Source organism: Schistocerca cancellata, chromosome 1 (assembly GCF_023864275.1).
Source record: "Schistocerca cancellata isolate TAMUIC-IGC-003103 chromosome 1, iqSchCanc2.1, whole genome shotgun sequence".
NCBI classification, from domain to species: domain Eukaryota; kingdom Metazoa; phylum Arthropoda; class Insecta; order Orthoptera; family Acrididae; genus Schistocerca; species Schistocerca cancellata.
Window position 1 is genome coordinate 661,423,802 of NC_064626.1, and position 18,940 is coordinate 661,442,741.

At 42.8% G+C, this 18,940-nt stretch overlaps 1 protein-coding gene across 1 annotated transcript in view; it reads left to right on the forward strand.

Moving 5' to 3' along the window:
- Nucleotides 1–18,940, forward strand: part of LOC126183679 (ARF GTPase-activating protein GIT1) — a 288,183-nt gene that overhangs the window by 151,644 nt on the left and 117,599 nt on the right. Inside the window, exons 5-7 of the mRNA XM_049925857.1 lie at nt 1,425–1,614; nt 3,620–3,692; nt 4,966–5,196. Of these exons, the coding sequence (XP_049781814.1) occupies nt 1,425–1,614; nt 3,620–3,692; nt 4,966–5,196 (494 nt within the window). The remainder of the gene's footprint in view (nt 1–1,424; nt 1,615–3,619; nt 3,693–4,965; nt 5,197–18,940) is intronic.

Below are 18,940 nucleotides of genomic sequence, written 5' to 3' on the forward strand. Positions count from 1 at the left end.
TCAGTTTTTCTCTCCTGGTTCAGATTCGGTGATGGCATCTTCAAAATCTACACTAAGAGCAAAGACACCCTATTCACATATTTCAAGAACCTCAGTACCTCCATCTTCCCAGTTGATTCATTGGATCCTCCTCAATGTAACAAACCACCTTCCTTGATGTCATCCTCCATATCAATAATGGCCTCATTAGGACCTTCATCCACTTCAAATCTATCAACCACCAACAATACCTTGACTCCCGTAGCTGCCATCCATTTCACACCTAGGAGTCGGTTCCATACCAACTAGCCACCCACAGTTGTTGCATTTGTAGTGATGTGCAGTCCTCCTTCAAATATTCCAAGGGTCTCACTGAGGCCTTCATCGACTAAAATTACTCTCCGAACCTCGCCCAGAAACAGATCTCCTGTGCCTTGTTGCACCAGTCTCCTACCAACTCCTTTCCACCCACCAACCCCACATACCCACTGTTCGGCCACAAAGGAACACTCTTCAGTGACTCAGCAACACTAAAGACTGGAGCAACTGACTCACTTTCCCGCCAGGGTTTCGAGTACCTCTCATTGTGCCCTGAAATAAGAAATATCCTCCCCACCCCTCCCACAGTGGTCTTCCGTCATTCACCTAACCTATGCAGTATCCTTATCCATCCCTTCTCCATCCCTGTGTCCACCCCCTTGTCTCATGACTCATATTCCTGCAATAGACATAGATGCAAGACTTGTCCCATACATCCTCTCACTTACTCCAGTTCTGTCACAGGCATTTCCTACCCCATCAAAGGCAGGGCATCTTTGATAGCAGCCATGTGATCTATTAAGCTGCAACCACTGTGCCACTTTCTACATGGGCATGGCAACAAGTGAACTGTTCGTCCTCATGAATTGCTAAGATCATATTATGGCTAAGAGACATTTGGACCACTCAGTTGCTGAACACGCTGCCCAACATGTGTTTCACCTTAATGACTTTTTCACTGCCTGTGACACCTGTGATCTTCCCACAGCAACAGCTTTCCTGCACTGCACAGCTGGGCACTCTCCCGACAACGTATTCTTTTGTTCCTGTAACCCCCTGGTCTCAACTTTCACCAGTCCCTGTCCTCCACCCACCTATCTCCTTCCCTGCTCCCACTCCAGCACTACATATTGCTTATATCCTGCCTGTGCACCTACTTAGTCCTGTCCCCTTCTCTACTTCTCTCCCCATTCCACCTCTCCCCCCCCCCCCCCCCCCCCCACACACACACACACACAGCATCTTGATGCTGCCCTGTCCTGTCTCCACAATATCCCTGCACACTCCCACAGGTAGCACTAGCATCTTCCCCAACCCCTACACTGCTGCACTTCCTCATCTCTGCCCTATGCCTCTGTATTACCCTTACTAACCAGCTTGAAGACACAATTTTTTATGTTCTGCAGGGCAGCAGGTCACAGAGATCTGGCAGAGAGGCTAGTGGAGTGCGCATATGAACTGACAGACCGTTTGGCTTACTACTTGTGCTCTCGTCGACCTGACCATGTGGCTGGTCAGCACTACATCATACCTGAGATGGCCGATCCACTTGAGCTCTCAGAACTGTCAAAAGTTGCCCGCAAAAAGCTGCAGCAGGTATGTTGACTAACAAATGCTGTATAGCCTGACAGTAATTTTCAAACAGAAAATTTTACTTGGGAAACCGTTGCAGCTGCCCAGTTTGTGTAAATAACCATAAGTGCTACACTGAGTGACAACAATGTATTGTGATGGCCGTAGTATTTTTGCACCTAACAGGAGGTCAAAATTTTTCTTTAACAATACTTTAAACTGCAAAACTGTCAGTAATTACTTGTTAGTTACAGACTTATTAGGCCTTTACACACTATAACATGATTTTCTGCATTGTTTTTAATGAAATGCAATTATTCTACTTAAACACAATGCAGAATATTCTCCACAATGCAGTGCATGGCTACAAACATGCTCACAATGCTGCACAGCACACGAATACAATGCCAAAGAGCTCAGATTTTTGGTGGAAGCAACTGATGGGTATGCAACTAATATCTTTGAAATCTTCGGAGTCTTTGTGATGCTGTCTTCTAGAACTTAAAGAAGTTATTGTACTGTTGTAGCACAAAGCTGGAGGATCATTTACTGTTAGTAGACCCTGTGTGATATTTCTGGATAAATAACCATTTCTATTCTTTAGGAATCATTGTTAAGCACGATTAAAACAGTTATGTTTTACGGAAACCAGAGATCTTGCCATTCATCTTTGTGAAGAAGACAAAAAACTTGTATGAAAACAGCTCAGCCCTAAAATTAGCAATCGTTGAATGATATGGATGGGTCTTAAGTTAAAATGTTTGCTGGTATGCATACATTATGGGAACTGTAACCCATCAAGTGATATTAGCTGGACTGAGCTAGTCGGTCTTTGTGTATCAGGTTGTTGTTGGCAGTAGCTCCTTTGTCACTGCCACCATTGCAGAGACTGATGTGGTTTCTGCATCTAAACAACTTAAAGGGCTAAAGACACTAAATGTTTTAAAGGGCCTTAGCTGCAGGTCATGCAAGTTTGTCAGATCTTCATATCACAGATGTTGTCCACAGTAAGGATACACTGGCAACAAGGTGCATATAAGCCCAGTCCTGTTGCCAGACTATGCTGAACCTTCTGTTCAGTGGCAGTTGGTTATGGTACACTAAGCCACACAACTTTTTGTGGCCGCCCCACAGAAAGCACTGTATCTCAGAATACAGTTTTAAATTAACATTTTTTTTTTACTGAGCACTATGTTTTAGTGTATGCATGTTGCAGGAAAGTTCCTGTAGAATGTAAATACTTTTGAATTAAAGGATTCCACTTGCTGAAAAGCAGGCGTCAATCCCATGTAGTCCACTGTCGCCACTCTCTCTTCCCAACAGTTTCCCTTCCTCATCTATGTCGCCCCTTCCCAATTCACATTGCTGCTCCCTGCTGGCCACTACAATCCTGCCAGTCGATATACCTGCCATCCTTCTTTCCTTGCATTCTTAGCCAGCAAACCAGCCACCTCCACCCGAGCCATTAGAGACCAACACCCCCCCCCCCTCCCTCCTCCCCCCAGTCTCTCTCCTGCTTCTAGCCTCCCTCTACCCCACCATAACTAGTTCACTTGCCAAACTATAGTGTTTACACTGTTAGTTCAGCTGGCACCACGTGGGTGCATAGGTGTGTGTGCGCATGTGCGATCTTGTTTTTACTCTAACCTGTCGAAAGACAGCTCAGAAAGCTAGCAATTTTCGTTCTTAGCTATTGGCAATTCAACATTTCTGCTTTTTGGCATTTCAAATCTGAAAGTATTTTGGGTTATACAGATGGATCTAAACTGCAGTGGCTGGAGGTTTGCTTGCCGTATAAATGCATGGTTCTCTCTGACACCTCTCCCTTCATCTTTGTTTCTGCTCTGTCTTCACAACAGGCAGGCCATTCACATCCCGGAGTCTGAGTGACATGCTCTTCCTTTTGATCTTTGCCAACCAATTGATATTTCCTCTTAATTTCACAGTTTGCTCAGTTCAGTTTTCATTTTGAGCTGTATGTACTTTTTTTTTTTTTTTTTAAAGCTAATGTACTCAATTTATTTTACAGCTGCCAAACCATGTATTTGAAGAGTTAGCAATGGATGTGTATGATGAAGTTGATAGAAGAGAAATAGATATGAGTAAGTAATAACATCATTTATAATGGATTAAATTAAAAATTAAAGTTACCCGTAGAATCACTGAAGGGCAGCAATAGCAACTATGATTGTGGGAACACATGATACACTGTAACCTTAAAGTTCCTTTCCTGAAGAAGATTAAACAGCACGAAGAAGGCTCATAAGTTACTCGGTATTCTGAGCTAGTTTTTAGTGTACAGTCGCAAGAAAACACAGAAATGAAATAATATTGCTTATGTACTTGGCATCAGTAAGTGCAGCTCTCCATAAAGCCAAAATGAAGTTTTACAAATAAATGACAACAATAATCCCTGCTTTTAAAACCACAAATTCTGCCACCAAGTGCCAAAAGTACATTCCATATGGAAGAGGTTGGAGGATGGGGCTTGGATCAGGATACTCAGAATCCACCTTGAAGATAAACTAACAGATAGGAGGAGGAAATGTGCAAAACTATTTGCATCATTTATCAGTTGACATGTTCATAGTGTGGCTTTCTGCATTAGTACAACTAGAGTGAAATGGACTGAAAATATGAAAAGGCACATGAACTGTCGTTCTTAGTGATATCAAGCACCTAGTTAATGAGTGTTCTCTACAGCAGAGCCATGTGAGACTGCAATACTATACAGGCCATTTGGATCTTCCTACCTAGAAAATTTCTCTCTGAACTTGAGAAAGGAGAACTTTCTCTCTAATGTATCCTCTCATCATGTCATCCTCATTTGCCTTTGTCTGTTGATATTCTGAAATATATATTCCCCTATTTTACTCTGTTTCCCTTTTATCATTCTTTACCTTTACCATTTTCTTTTCATCTATATCCATTTGTCTTTGCCACCATACTGGCTCTTGTCCTCTCTTATTTGATGGAGACCTCTTGACAAGGGTTCTGACTGACTTGCAATACTCCTCCAAAATCTTCCAACTGTTTTCACTACTGAAGAAGGAAATTGTGGTTTTTGGAAGTCGGAAGTACTATTGCTGTTAATTTGTGTTTTTCTATCAGCTCTACAAGGAATTGCAAAATCTGAAAATAAGCCCATCTGTTGCTCTATGACTATAATATATTTGTTAATAGAAGTTTCCGTTTTATATAATGTTGTTTATGATTCATGAAGGTTGCTTGTAGAACTTAGATGATACTATTTTTAAGAAGTTGCTTCAAGAGAGACATTAAATTGCAGATGGTTACTAAAATGCATAAGAATAATTTGCTGTACCATTTGTGTTCTAAATACATCAATTTTGTGTTTTCTCCTTTCTTGTTCAGTTTGGCTATCATCTCATCGAGGCAGTAATGCGACAGTGCCTGCTGATTGGTGTTCTGTGGTTCCTTTCCTCCCAGTGAATCCAGAATATTCAGCGACACGTAATCAGGGTCGTCAGAAGTTAGCCCGATTTAGTGCCCGTGAATTTGCTACGCTTATAATAGATATATTAGCCGATGCACGTCGACGGCAGAATAGCACTGCCACAACGTCTTCACTTGTGATTTCACAAGGTAATTCAATTGGAGATCTTTTCTTTTGTATGAGAATAGTTCATATTAATGTTGACCTTACCTAATTCAGACAAGAAGGAAAATGAAAGTAGCAACTTGTGTTAGGGCAAATTATTAATTTGCTAGTTTTCCACACAGTCAGTGAAATATTTTGGTATTTTACTGTGAGAAGTCATTGAACATAACGTAAATTTGTGGTGAATGTAATTTTAAAGTAGCTTCAATGTTTGAGTTGATAAACAAGCTGCGTATTGCTGACATATTTACTTTTCATAAATCAGTTTTTCATGCTGGTTACAAATCTGAAAACCATTCTGCACTATCTTATCAGGTTTTGAAGATATTGGTAAAATTTTATTTTCATGGAATACCGTGCAGCAAAAATTTTTTAATTGCTTTTGGTTTTTTTCATGCAACACAATAAACTACCAGTGAAATTTTCAAGTTTAATTATCATCAGTAGGGGGTTGAATCTGTGCACAAACATTCTGAACAAGTTCAGTATGATGCTATCTCTTCTCCTTTGCCAGCACCACTTGCAGGTACACTGTTCATGGAAAAATTTCAAGAAGCCAGTGTTCTTTAATCTCCTTTCAATGACTTTGACACTGACTACCAACATGTTGAAGATATTAATCTAATAAATGATGCAGAACTTTGCAACCTTGCATGACATCTGGTAATGATATTAAACCATTCGGAACTGCTAGGTTCACCTCTTGTTGAACTTCATTTGCTTGCACTAGATTTGATTACTTCACATTTCTGACCCCCCCCCCCCCCCTCACACACACACACACACACACACACACACACACACACACACACACACAGAGAGAGAGAGAGAGAGAGAGAGAGAGAGAGAGAGAGAGAGAGAACTTTTGTAGCAAATCTTTGGGAGTGGAACCCAGCGATGAAGTGTGGTGTGTGTTCATTGATTCATCTAAGATGAGGCAGTATTATTCCACTCCAGAAATAGATATGCTTTAATGTAGTTGTTGTTTTCACCGTGCAAGGACCAATCATTACTTGGTATATAACCTGCCATCTGAAAGAGATATAAAATATGGAAACAGGTGTTTTATTTGGGAGAGGAGGTAGCAGAGAAGCCACTCCCCCCCTTTAAAAAAAAAGTGTTATTTACAAATTTACAAGAACAGCAGAGTTTTCAGGAAAAAATCTCTCACGAAAAATACAATTTAGTATTTGATTATAAGTTGGGATAGATAAATCAGAAGGTAATGAAACACTAAACTGTTAGCATTAGTACTGGAAAGGCTTGGATGTAGTGTAAATGAGGGATGGAATAATAAACTGGGCTGTTGCATAAGAGTAATATCAGTTCACTTTCACGTGTAACTTACTACCACATACACCATTATCAATTTAGAGGTGTTGTGAAGTATAAGTAATTAATGTTTTCAGTATATCCAAATAATACAAAATACATGCACGATGTATCAGATTCAATCTGTTGGGAAAATGCAAAGATGAGATTACTTTATTACTGTGCAGCCAAGGTATTGCTCAGTATTTTTACCGCAGTTACCTTGTATTCTCTGTAAGTAGTAAACTAAATACAATGTATTTAGCGTATAAAGGCTATATAGATGAAAGTTATGGCATATATTGGGCAAGAAAGTTTTTCATATTTATGTATACCTGTGAGAAAAACATACTACTAATTTATGACCAAGGTGGTGCCCACTTCAGGCAATGCCATGTCAGACTTGATTGATATTTTATTTTTTGTGGGTACCTACCACAAGGATATGTCCACAGCTGTGTGAGTGTCTGACAATGACCTAAGGTGGTAAGTGGCCAATTATGCTGAATAAAGTATTTAAGTGAACAGCTTGTGTGGAAATGTTTCTTCATGAAGGAGTTTAACAAGGTTGTGGTTGCTGACAAGAAGAAATGATTTTTTTTCCTCTTACATAGGAGTAGCTATTACAGGGCTCTGTGAATTTAGAACGCATTATATTTTACTTGTACAACTTGTCGTGTTACTGCACAGAATTACACTATTAAAAATATTCACTAAATTAAAAGTGAGTTTTGGTGTTTTTCTGAATTTCACTTACCCTGTTTTTAATTCTTGATTGTGTGTAGCAGATGCATTTAGCAATTTAAAGATTCGTAAAGATAAAGAGGCGGGGTTGCCTAACTCATCCCCTGAATTAACTCACATGTTTCTTTGTTAAGTTTGTGTTCATTCCATCACCTAGTCCACGTGCTTCTATGTTGTGTAATATTCTGGAAGTCCCTTCCTTTTATATTAAGTGCTCCAACACACAGTAATATTTTCATTTGAACAGTTTTCATCATTTCCACACCAAGTTCCTCATCCTCATACCTTTGTGGTTTATAAGAAACAGTTGTCCTGTTGTTTGCTCACTAAATGTAACATTTCTATTGACTTAAGTTTCATCTGGAAGCTGCCGGAAAGACATACATGAAAGAAAACATTCAGAGCCCACTTTGGCTCAATCAACACAAAGTGACATACCTTTAACATTACTCACCTGCTGGTCCGGGGGTTAGAATTGGCCCGAGGTATTCCTGCCTGTTGTAAGAGGTGACTAAAAGGAGTCTCGCACTTTTAGGATCTTATGTGATGATCCCATGTCGGATTTGACCTCCATTCTTCTAAATTTTCCCAAAGAGTGAGCCAGTTGGGGAAGGGCACCTTAGATGGTGCATCGTGTCCATCAGGGGCTGAGACCTCTTGCATCCTTCATCGATGTGGATCTGCACTTCCGCTCCTTCTCCAGCTGTTGAGCGAGGTCACCCTCCTGGGTGCATTTTCCTCCATCCACAGGGCAGTATCGTTTTCTGCACTGACTATGATAATGGACTTGTTTGCTTGTTTGCACCTGATATTCAGCACGGTAGCCACTGCATTGTGGTGCGGTCGCCATATTCCCTGTTGGTTGTAACACCCTGACTAAACAGGGCTCTGCTGATGCCTGCCCTGTAAACTCCCCACGTATGCCAAGGAGTAGATGCCCATCCCCCTGGGGCATCGGAACTCCCAGCAATGACCACCCCCTTTTGCTGAGGCTGGGTGGCACCTGTGGGGAGGGCCCCTGGTGGGAGTGGGTGGCATCAGGGCTGGTGACAAGTCATTAAGCATAAGTACATCATCTCTTGCTGGTGGTCCACCACCAGCAGTCTCTAAGCGGTCGAGGTCTAACTACAATGCAAAGAAATACGACCCCAAATTGTTCCCCTCACTGTCCACACCATGGTAGGAACGCCAGGCTAAGGATGGCAGTGAAGCTTATTCACCCCGGTAACTTGTATGTACGAGAGTTGATGAGGAATCTTTCATGTCAGTGAAGCCTCAGTTTTTTGTTGAGCATTTAGAGGACAAGTTTGGGGAGAGGTGGAGGGCTTGCCCAAAATGCGGTCAGGGTCAGTCTTTATAAAAACAGCATCTTCTGCCCAGTCACGGGCATTACTCACCTGTGACAAGCTGAGGGTGTTTCTGTTCCCATCACATCCCATAAGAGCTTAAATATGGTCCAGGGTATTATACATAGGGGTCCAAAAAATGTATCCACTGTTTAAAAGTCCATAACTGGCAAACTAATTGATGGAGTTGTCTCATCTTTGGTAGTGTAATAGTTTGTAGTTCCGGCAATCGCCACTCAAGCATTATAGCATTGTTTTGTTATGTCAGATGACTGTTGTCAGATAGTCTGTGTTTTGTTCTTAGTTGCACCTAGTTACTCAAGGAAACATGGCTGGCGCAAGGCTTACATTCGATGAAAGGAAGTCAGTTTTGAAGTGGTATTTTAAGTACGAAAACATTAATGAGGTTCAGTGGCAATGGCGAAATGAGTATCAAACAGATCCACTAACACGTTTAGGGATTAGTCGAATTCGAGACAAATTTTGAAGCCTGAGGCTGTGTTAAAGATGTACACGAACAATGATCTGGACGACCTGTAACAGTAACAAGTCCAGATAACTCCTGTCATGTGTTACAACAATTCACTCACTCGCCACAGAAGTCTGTGAGACAGTGTGCCCATGAAATTGGAGTGAGTCGCTCAAGTGTTCGGCAAATATTGAAGACAGCAAAGTGGGAGTGCTACATCCCACAATTGCTACACGCAATGAACAAGGACAACCCAGATCGTAGAATGGAGTACTGCAACTGGTTTACTAACGTGGTGCGCATCGATGAAGAATTTGCAGAGATGATTGTGTGGTCTGATGAGGCACAATTCAAACTCAATGGTACAGTAAATCGCCACATTTGCATCTACTGGGCTGCCGAAAATCCAAACGTCCATGTAGACAAAGCCGTTAATTTGCCAGGAGTAAATGTGTGGTGTGGGTTGTATTACCGGGGCTTGATTGGGCCATTCTTCTTTGACGGCACAGTTACCGGTGAGGTGTACCTTCAGAAGCTCAGACATCCCTTTTACCTGCCATCTGAGACCTGTATGGAGACAGAAGAATTTACTTTCAACAAGATGGTGCCCCAGCCCATTACCAAAATCTTGATGAAAATCTACCACGAAGATGGATAGGCCGTAGAGGTGCTGTGGAGTATCCACCACATTCCCCAGACCTAACTCCTCTGGACTTTCACCTGTGAGGAATACTAAAGGACGTCGTTTATCGACAAAAGCCACGTACATTGGATGAACTTCGAGAAACCATTGTACATTCATGTGCAAATATCCAACTGAGCACATTGCAGTCAGTAGTTCGTGCTGCAGTTCGGCGGCATAGTTTGTGTGTGGATGTTAATGGTGACCATTTTGAACACCTACACTGATATGTTTAAGTTGGACTTTAATCTACACTTTCACCAAAAGTGAAACAACTCCGTCAATTAGTTACCAAGTTATGGACTTTTAAACAGTGGATAGATTTTTTTGGACCCTTCTGTATTCCACAAGGACCTTCTTTTACAGTCTGATGACAAGATGTGTGGCTACTTAGCGCGACGAGATGTTTATTTCGTCCAGCGCGTCCATCAGGGTCCAAGGGATAATCAGGTTGCCACCGGTGACTTCATCTTGGCCTTAAAGGGTGACACATACCCGAAAAGGTCAAGGTGATGGTTTACCTCTGTGATGTGAAACCATATATCCCTTTCCCAATGCAGTGCTTTCAGTGCTGAAAGTTTGGCCATACATCTTCCTGCTGTACTTCCAATGTCACCTGTCGAGATTGTGGACGTCCTTCACATCCCAATACTCCATGTCGCCTCCCTTCCATCTGTGTCAACTGCAGAGAGCAACATTCCCCTTGCTCGCCGGACTGTAGGATTCTACAGAAAGAAAGGAAAATAATGGAAGACAAGACCCTGGTCCGACTGACCTATACTGAGGCTAAGCGAAAATATGAGAGCCTGTATCCTGTGCATATGGAATCCACATACGCCACTGCTATGACAATGGTTCCAGCACGTTTCATTCTGCCTATTCCAGTCGGCTCTCAGAGCTGGAAGACTACACCTGCCCCCTTGATGGTGTGGGGCACTTCCCTCCCTGTTGCTCCCACACCACCTACCTCAGGAGCACTGCCCCCCACCCCTCCAGCCATCGGGGACATCAGTCCCCACTTCTCAGCTGGAGAAGCGTAAATCTTTTTCAGCTCCTCTCACTAGGAAGGGGTCCCTTGGCTCCCCTTCCCAGATTTCTACTAGTGGGAAAGATGACACCTGCCAGTGGCTGCAGTGCCCAAAAGCAGTTGGTCGTAGGGCTTCACGATCCTCCTCAGTCCCGGAGACTGAATCAGTGAAGCCCTCCCAGCCAGAGAAACCCAAGGAGTAGTGAGAGAAAGACTCGCAGACCAAGGAAATTGCGGTGGCACCACTGCTACCTACAAGCTCTGCGTCAGAGGATAAGGTGGAGATTTGGGCATCCGCTGAGGACCTAGACCTCACTGGGCCCTCATACACAATGGATGTTAATCGCATAGGTACTCAGTCGATAGCAGCAGGGTACCCTGAGGTGTATACTGCCTCATTGAGCGTTTCTTGCCTTCCTTAACCCACAACAACATCATCCTCCAGTGGAATTCCGCCGGTTTTTTCCTCCACCTGGCTGAGCTATGGCAACTGTTAAAGCTGTACACCTGCTTTCTGCATTGCCCTCCAGGAAACCTGGTTCCCAGCAATGTGGACCCCTGCCCTTCACGGGATATCACGGGATATTACAAGAACCATAGCGAATATAATAGTGTGCCAGGTGGGGGTTTGCATCTTTGTCCTGAACTCAGTATGTAGCGAACCTGTGCCTCTTCAAACTCTTCTTGAAGCTGTGGCTGTCACGATAAGGACGATGCCAGAAATGACTGTTAGCAACATATCTGGATGAAGATCCAGATAGTGTGGTACCCCTGAACGTCCTGGTTGCACTAATTCATCAACTCCATAAACCTTTATTACTTTTGGGAGATTTCAATGCCCATAACCCCTTGTGGGGTGGCACCATGCTTACTGGCCAAGGTAGAGATGTCGAAAATTTACTGTCTCAGCTCGACCGCTGCCTCCTAAATACTGGGGCTCCCATATATTTCAGTGTGGCTTTTGGCACTTATTCGGGCATTGATCTATCACTTTGCGGCCGAGGACTTCTTCCATCTGTCCACTGGAGAGCCCATGATGACTTGTGTAGTAGTGACCACTTCCTCATCTTCTCCCCCAACATCATGCCCACAGTCGCCTACCCAGATGGGCTTACAAAGCAGACTGGGAAGCCTTCACCTCTGCTGTCATCATTGAATCTCCCCCACGTGGTGCCATCGATGTAGTGGTTGAGTAGGTCACTGCAATGATCGTTTCTGCAGCAGAAAACACAATTCGTGTTTCCTTAGGGTACCCCCAGAGAAAGACAGTAGCTTGGTGGTCACCAGAAATTCTGAGGCCATTACAGAGCGCAGGTGGGCTGTACAGCGACATAAGCGGCACCCTTCCCTGGAGCATTTTATAGCTTTTAAATGGCTCCAAGCCCACTTTCACCAGCGTATAAGAAGACAGAAACAAGAGTGTTGGGAGAGGTGTGTCTCGACCATTGGGTGCCATACCTCACCGTACCAAGTCTAGGTGAAGATCAGACATGTTTTTCGATAACCAGACCTCAACAGGTGTCCCTGGCATTAACATCAGTGGCATGTTATCTACCGACGTAAACGCGATTGCACTATGCTCGAGCCTCGGCATCGGACAGTTAACCCCCCTCACCCCCTCCCGGTCTTTCGCACCCTTGAACGGTGGATGGAAAGGAAAGTCCTCTCGTTCACTACATGCCACAGTAAACCCTATAATGCCCCATTTATGGAGGGGGAGCTGCTCAGCGCCCTTGCACATTGCCCTGACACAACTCCTTGGCCATATTGGATCCACAGTCAGATGATTAAACATCTCTCGTCCGACTACAAGTGACATCTCCTCGTCATCTTCTACCAGATCTGGTGCGATGGTGTCTTTCCATCGCAATGGCGGGAGAGCACCATCATTCCGATGCTCAAACCCAGTAAAAACCCACTTGATGTGGATAGCTATCGGACCATCAGCCTCACCAACATTCTTTGTAAGCTGCAGGAACATATGGTGTGTCAGCGGTTGTGTTGGGTCCTGGAGTCACGTGGCCTACTGGCTCTGTGCCAGGGCGGTTTCTACCAAGGTCTCTCTACCTCTGATAATCTTGTGTCCCTTAAGTCCGCCATCCGAACAGCCTTTTCCAAACACCAACACCTGGTTGCCGTCCTTTTTCTTCTTCTTCTTCTTCTTCTTCTTCTTCTTATACGAGTGGGGTCTCCAGGACCCGCTCCCGATTTTTACCCAAAATTTCCTGCCACTCTGTTCTTTCTGTGTCCAATTTGATGCCTCCCGTAGTTCCCCCCATATCCAGGGGAATGGGGTCCCACAGAGCTCTGTATTGAGTGTATCTCTATTTTTAGTGGCCGTTAATGGCCTAGCAGCAGCTGTAGGGCCGTCTGTCTCACCTTCTCTGTATGCAGTCGACTTCTGCATTTCATACTGCTGCTCCAGTACTGCAGGGAGCCATCCACAAGGCGCAGTCATGGGCTTTAGCTGATGGCTTCCAGTTTTCAGCCGCAAAGTTATGTGTCACGCATTTCTGTCGGCGTTGTACCATTCATCCAGACCCAGAACTTTACCTTAAGGATGATCCACTCATGGTAGTGGAGACATATTGTTTCTTAGGACTGGTTTCCGTTGCTTGATTGACTTGGCTTCCTCACCTTTGTCAGCTGGCAGCACCTCAGTGCCCTCCGCTGCCTGAACAACACCAACTGGGGTGCATATCACTCAAAGCTGCTGCAGTTCTACAGGGCCCCTGTTCAATCCCGCCTTGACTATGAGAGTCTGGTTTATGGTTTGGCAGTGCCCTCAGCCTTGCATTCACTCAACCCAGTGCGCCACTGTGGCTTTCGATTAGCAACGAGAGCTTTTAGGACAAGTCTGATGACCAGCATCCTGATGGAGGCCGGAGTCCCTCCATTGAAGGTTAGGCGTTCACAACTGCTTGCCAGTTACGTTGCACACATTTGTAGTTCTCCTGAGCATCCGAATTAGCATCTCATTTTCCCACCTATGCCGGTTCAGCTCCCGAATCGGCGGCCCAGGTCAGGGCTTATGATTGTGTTTCGCATCCAATCGCTTCTGTCTGAATTGGAGTCCTTCCCTTTGCCACCTCTACTTGAGGTTCATTCATGTACACCTCCATGGTGTAAACCTCTGCCGAAGCTTCACTTGGACCTTTCACATGGCCCTAAGGACTCAGTTACTCCCGTGGCTCTCTGCTGCCACTCCCTCTTGATTCTTGACGTGTTCAGGTTCAGGGGATCTGAAGTGGTTTACACCTATGGTTCGATGGTTGATGGTCACGTTGGCTTCGCGTAAATTCACAGAGGCCAAATTGAACAGCATTCCTTGCCCGACGGCTGCAGTGTTTTTACTGCAGAGCTGGTGGCTGTATCTCATGCTCTTGAACACATCTATTCATGCCCTGGAGAGTCGTTTCTTCTGTGTGCTGATTCCTTTAGCAGCCTACAAGCTATCGACCAGTGCTACCCTCGTCATCCTTTGGTAGCGACCATTGAGGAGTCCATCTATGTCCTGGAACGGTCCAGTCGATCAGTAGTGTTTGTTTGGACCCCAGATCACGTCGGAATCCCGGAAATGAAATTGCCGACAGGCTGGCCAAACAGGCTACGCAGAAACCACTTACAGAGATGGGCATGTCAATAACTGACCTGGGCTTATTATTATTATTATTATTATTATTATTATTATTATTATTATTATGCCGCAAGGTTTTTAGGCTTTGGGAATGCCATAGTCTCAGTACGCACAACAAATTGCGTGCCATTAAGGAGACTACAAATGTGTGGAAGTTCTCCATGCAGGACTCTTGCACTTCGGCGAACCACGGCTACCTCTTGCACTATGAAGACCACCTCAGTGCCGATGCAGCTCGCAGTTGGCAGTGGCCCACATACTTCTAAGATGTTCTTCTTTGGCTGCCCTGTGCTGTAAACTTCCTTTACCAGACTAATTTTAGCAGACAACACCTTATCAGCTAATAGTTCTACGTTTTATGCGTGGGGGGGGGGGGGGGGGTGTTATCCTATATAACTTTTAACACTTGTTGTTTGTCCCTCTGTTTTCTCTCCCTGCTGCTATTAGGCTGGAGGTTTTACTACATTGCAGAGTGGCTGGCTTCTCCTTTTCATTCATGTGGTCGGCCAGCCACGGTAATCTGCTTTCTTGTTTTAATCTCTTCTAACTGTTTCTTGTGTCTCTGTTGTTTTCTTGTCCTCTTTTTGTTCCTTGTAGTGTTTATTGCCTCTCTTTCGTTCTTGTGGTTTTTCCTTTCTTTCAGTATTGTGCTGTACGTGCCTTTGTTTTATTCTTTCCGTTGTGGAATTGTTTATCAGGAACAACGGACCAATGAACAAGCAGTTTGGTCGTTGTAGTCGCCCCCTCCCACTAACCAACCAACCAACCAACGCTCTAAAATTAGCAAAAACATCTTTTCTGTTAAGAATCAGGGAAACCTTGGACTGAAATATGTTAATGATCACCAAGGGAGATGGGGCATAGTGAATAGTTCTTTTATGGGAAAAAATTAAGTTTGTTTTTAAACAGATAAATAATAGTAAACAATCTCTGTTTTGAATTCATCAAATAATTAGGTAATGTTGAGGAAAAAATAGTGCATTTGTGCAAAAGTAATAACAAAATCAGAAATAGCATTATGAATGACAAGAGGAAGTTATCTGAAAGAGACTAAGTACATAGTTACCTATTTGATACTGTACTTAGCCAAAATTATTCTAAGAATCTACAGGCAAAAGATGAAAAAAACTGTTCAGATTAGAAAAAGGAAGATACAAGGGTTTCAATTGAAGTTGTCAGACATACAAGAAAATGCTAAGGTTGCACTGAACCCCTGCACTTTGGGTAGGGTATGTAACAGCAAAAAAGTTTTGGATGTGAGGAAGATAAATCATTCGCTGAAGACAGATAGCTTCTTTAAAAGATCATTTATATAGTAGCTTAGGCCATAGGGCACAACAAACACACATCCATATGCCCAGACTTTTGCTTAGATGAGAATGGGTTGCTGAAAGTGTATATATCTATAATTTTTGTTACGTTGGTAATGGCAGACCCATTTGTTATGTTGGTAATGGCAGACGCATCAGTATTTATGTTGTTATTGTCTTCAGTCCAGAGACTGGTTGGATGCAGCTTCTCCATGCTACTCTATCCTGTGCAAGCTTCTTCATCTCCCAGTACCTACTGCAACCTACATCCTTCTGAATCTGCTTGGTTTATTCATCTCTTGGTCTCCCTCTACAATTTTTACCCTCCACACTGCTCTCCAGCACTAAATTGATGATCCCTTGATGCCTCAGAACATGTCCTACCAACCAATCCCTTCTTCTAGTCAAGTGGGGAGGCTTCTTCTAGTCAAGTGGGGAGGCTTCTGTGCCTCAGCGATACAGATAGCCGTACCGTAGGTGCAACCACAACGGAGGGGTATCTGTCGAGAGGCCAGACAAACATGTGGTTCCTGAAGAGGGGTATCAGCCTTTTCAGAAGTTGCAGGAGCAACAGTCTGAATGATTGACTGATCTGGCCTTGTAGCACTAACCAAAACAGCCTTGCTGTGCTGGTACTGTGAACGGCTGAAAGCAAAGGGAAACTACAGCTATAACTTTTCCCGAGGGCTTGCAGCTTTACTGTATGGTTGAATGATGATGGCGTCCTCTTGGGTAAAATATTCCGGAGGTAAAATAGTTCCTCATTTGGATCTCCAGGGGGACTACTCAGGAGGATGTTGTTATCAGGAGAAAGAAAACTGAAATTCTAGTAGGGGTCGGAGCGTGGAATGTCAGATCCTTTAATCGGGCACGTAGGATAGAAAATTTAAAGAGGGAAACGGATAGGTTAAAGTTAGATATAGTGGGAATTAGTGAAGTTTGGTGGTACGAGAAACAAGACTTCTGGTCAGGTGAATACGGGGTTATAAATACAAAATCAAATAGGAGTAATGCAGAAGTAGGTTTGATAATGAATAAAAAATAGGAATGCGGGTAAGCTACGACAAACAGCATAGTGAACGCATTATTGTGGCCATGATAGATACGAAGCCAACGCCTACCACAGTAGTACAAGTTTATACGCCAACTAGCTCTACAGATTAAGAGATTGATGAAATGTATGATGAGAGAAAAGAAATTATTCAGATAGTGAAGGGAGACGAAAATTTAATTGTCGTGGGTGACTGGAACTCGATAGTAGGAAAAGGAAGAGAAGGAAATGTAATAGGTGAATATGGATTGGGGCTAAGAATTGAAAGAGGAAGCTGTCTGGTAGAATTTTGCACAGAGCATAAATTAATCATGGCTAACACTTGGTTCAGGAGTCATAAAAGAAGGTTGTATACATTGAAGAATCCCAGAGATACTATAAGGTATCAGATAGATTATATAATGGTAAGACAGAGATTTAGGAACCAGGCTTTAAATTGTAAGACATTTCCAGGGGCAGATGTAGACTCTGACCACAATCTATTGGTTATGAACTTTACATTAAAACTGAAGAAATTGCAAAAAGGTGGGAATTTAAGGAGATGGGACCTGGATAAACTGAAAGAACCAGAGGTTGTAGACAGTTTCAGGGAGAACATTAGGGAACGATTGACAAGAATGGGGGAAAGAAATACAGTAGAAGAAGAATGGGTAGCTTTGAGAGACGAAATAGTGAAGGCTGCAGAGGATCAAATAGGTAAAAAGACGAGGGCTAATAGAAATCCTTGGATAACAGAAGAGATATTGAATTTAATTGATGAAAGGAGAAAATACAAAAATGCAGTAAATGAAGCAGGCAAAAAGGAATACAAACATCTCAAAAATGAGATCAACAGGAAGTCGAAAATAGCTAAGTAAGAATGGCTAGAGGACAAATGTAAGGACGTAGAAGCGTATATCACTAGGGTTAAGATAGATACTGCCTACAGGAAAATTAAAGAGACCTTTGGAGAAAAGAGAACCACTTGTATGAATATCAAGAACTCAGATGGAAACCCAGTTCTAAGCAAATGGGGCCAACATGTAAACTATATTAGTAGTAAGCTATCTAGAGTAATTTATTTACTAATACAACTCAGAAATTGTGTACCTGAAACATACATCAGATCATCTTATTTTGAATTTTTCCAAAGTATAATATCCTATGGCATTACCTTGTGGGGTAACTGTAGTCATATACATGACATCCTATTATTGCAGAAGAAAGCCATTAGGGTAATTACAAATTCTTCACATAAGGCTCACTGCAAACCCTTATTTACAAAACAAAAAATTATGACAATAATAAACCTCTCTATATACAATGTCTTAATCTTTACGAAGAAGAACCTACAAGATGTGAAACGTAGAGAAAATGTACATTGTTACAACACAAGGAGCATCAAACACATATACACGCGTTACCACAGATTATCAAAATCAATAAATAGCTATGAAGTCACAGGGCACAAACTATTTAATAAGCTGCCACATGCTATACAGGATCTTCCTGAACATACATTCAAAGAAAGACTGCATGAATGGTTTATTGCCCACCCGTTCTATGATACCAATGAATTCTTCAACTGTAAAATGCAGTAATCCAACAGATGACCCACTGTACATTTATTGTAATATAAGCTAAAATATTTCAGTAGTCAATACCTTATCACACTGTATTATAAACTGTATCTTCAATTGATGTTGTCAATTGCTGTAATGGCCTAAAGACAATAAAATCTTTATTATTATTATTATTATTATTATTATTATTATTATTATTATTATTATTGTTATTATCAAAGAAGGGAAAGCAGAAAGGTGGAAGGAGTATATAGAGGGTCTACACAAGAGCGAGGTTCTTGCGGACAATATTATGGAAATGGAAGAGGACGTAGGTGAAGATGAAATGGGAGATATGATACTGCGTGAAGAATTCGCCAGAGCACTGAAAGACCTAAGTCAAAACAAGGCTTCGGTAGAAGACAACATTCCATTAGAACTACTGATAGCCTTGGGAGAGCCAGCCCTGACAAAACTCTACCACCTAGTGAGCAAGATGTACGAGACGGGCGAAATACCCTCAGACATCAAGAAGAATATAATAATTCCAATCCCAAAGAAAGCAGATGTTGACAGATGTGAAAATTACCGAACTATCAGTTTAATAAGC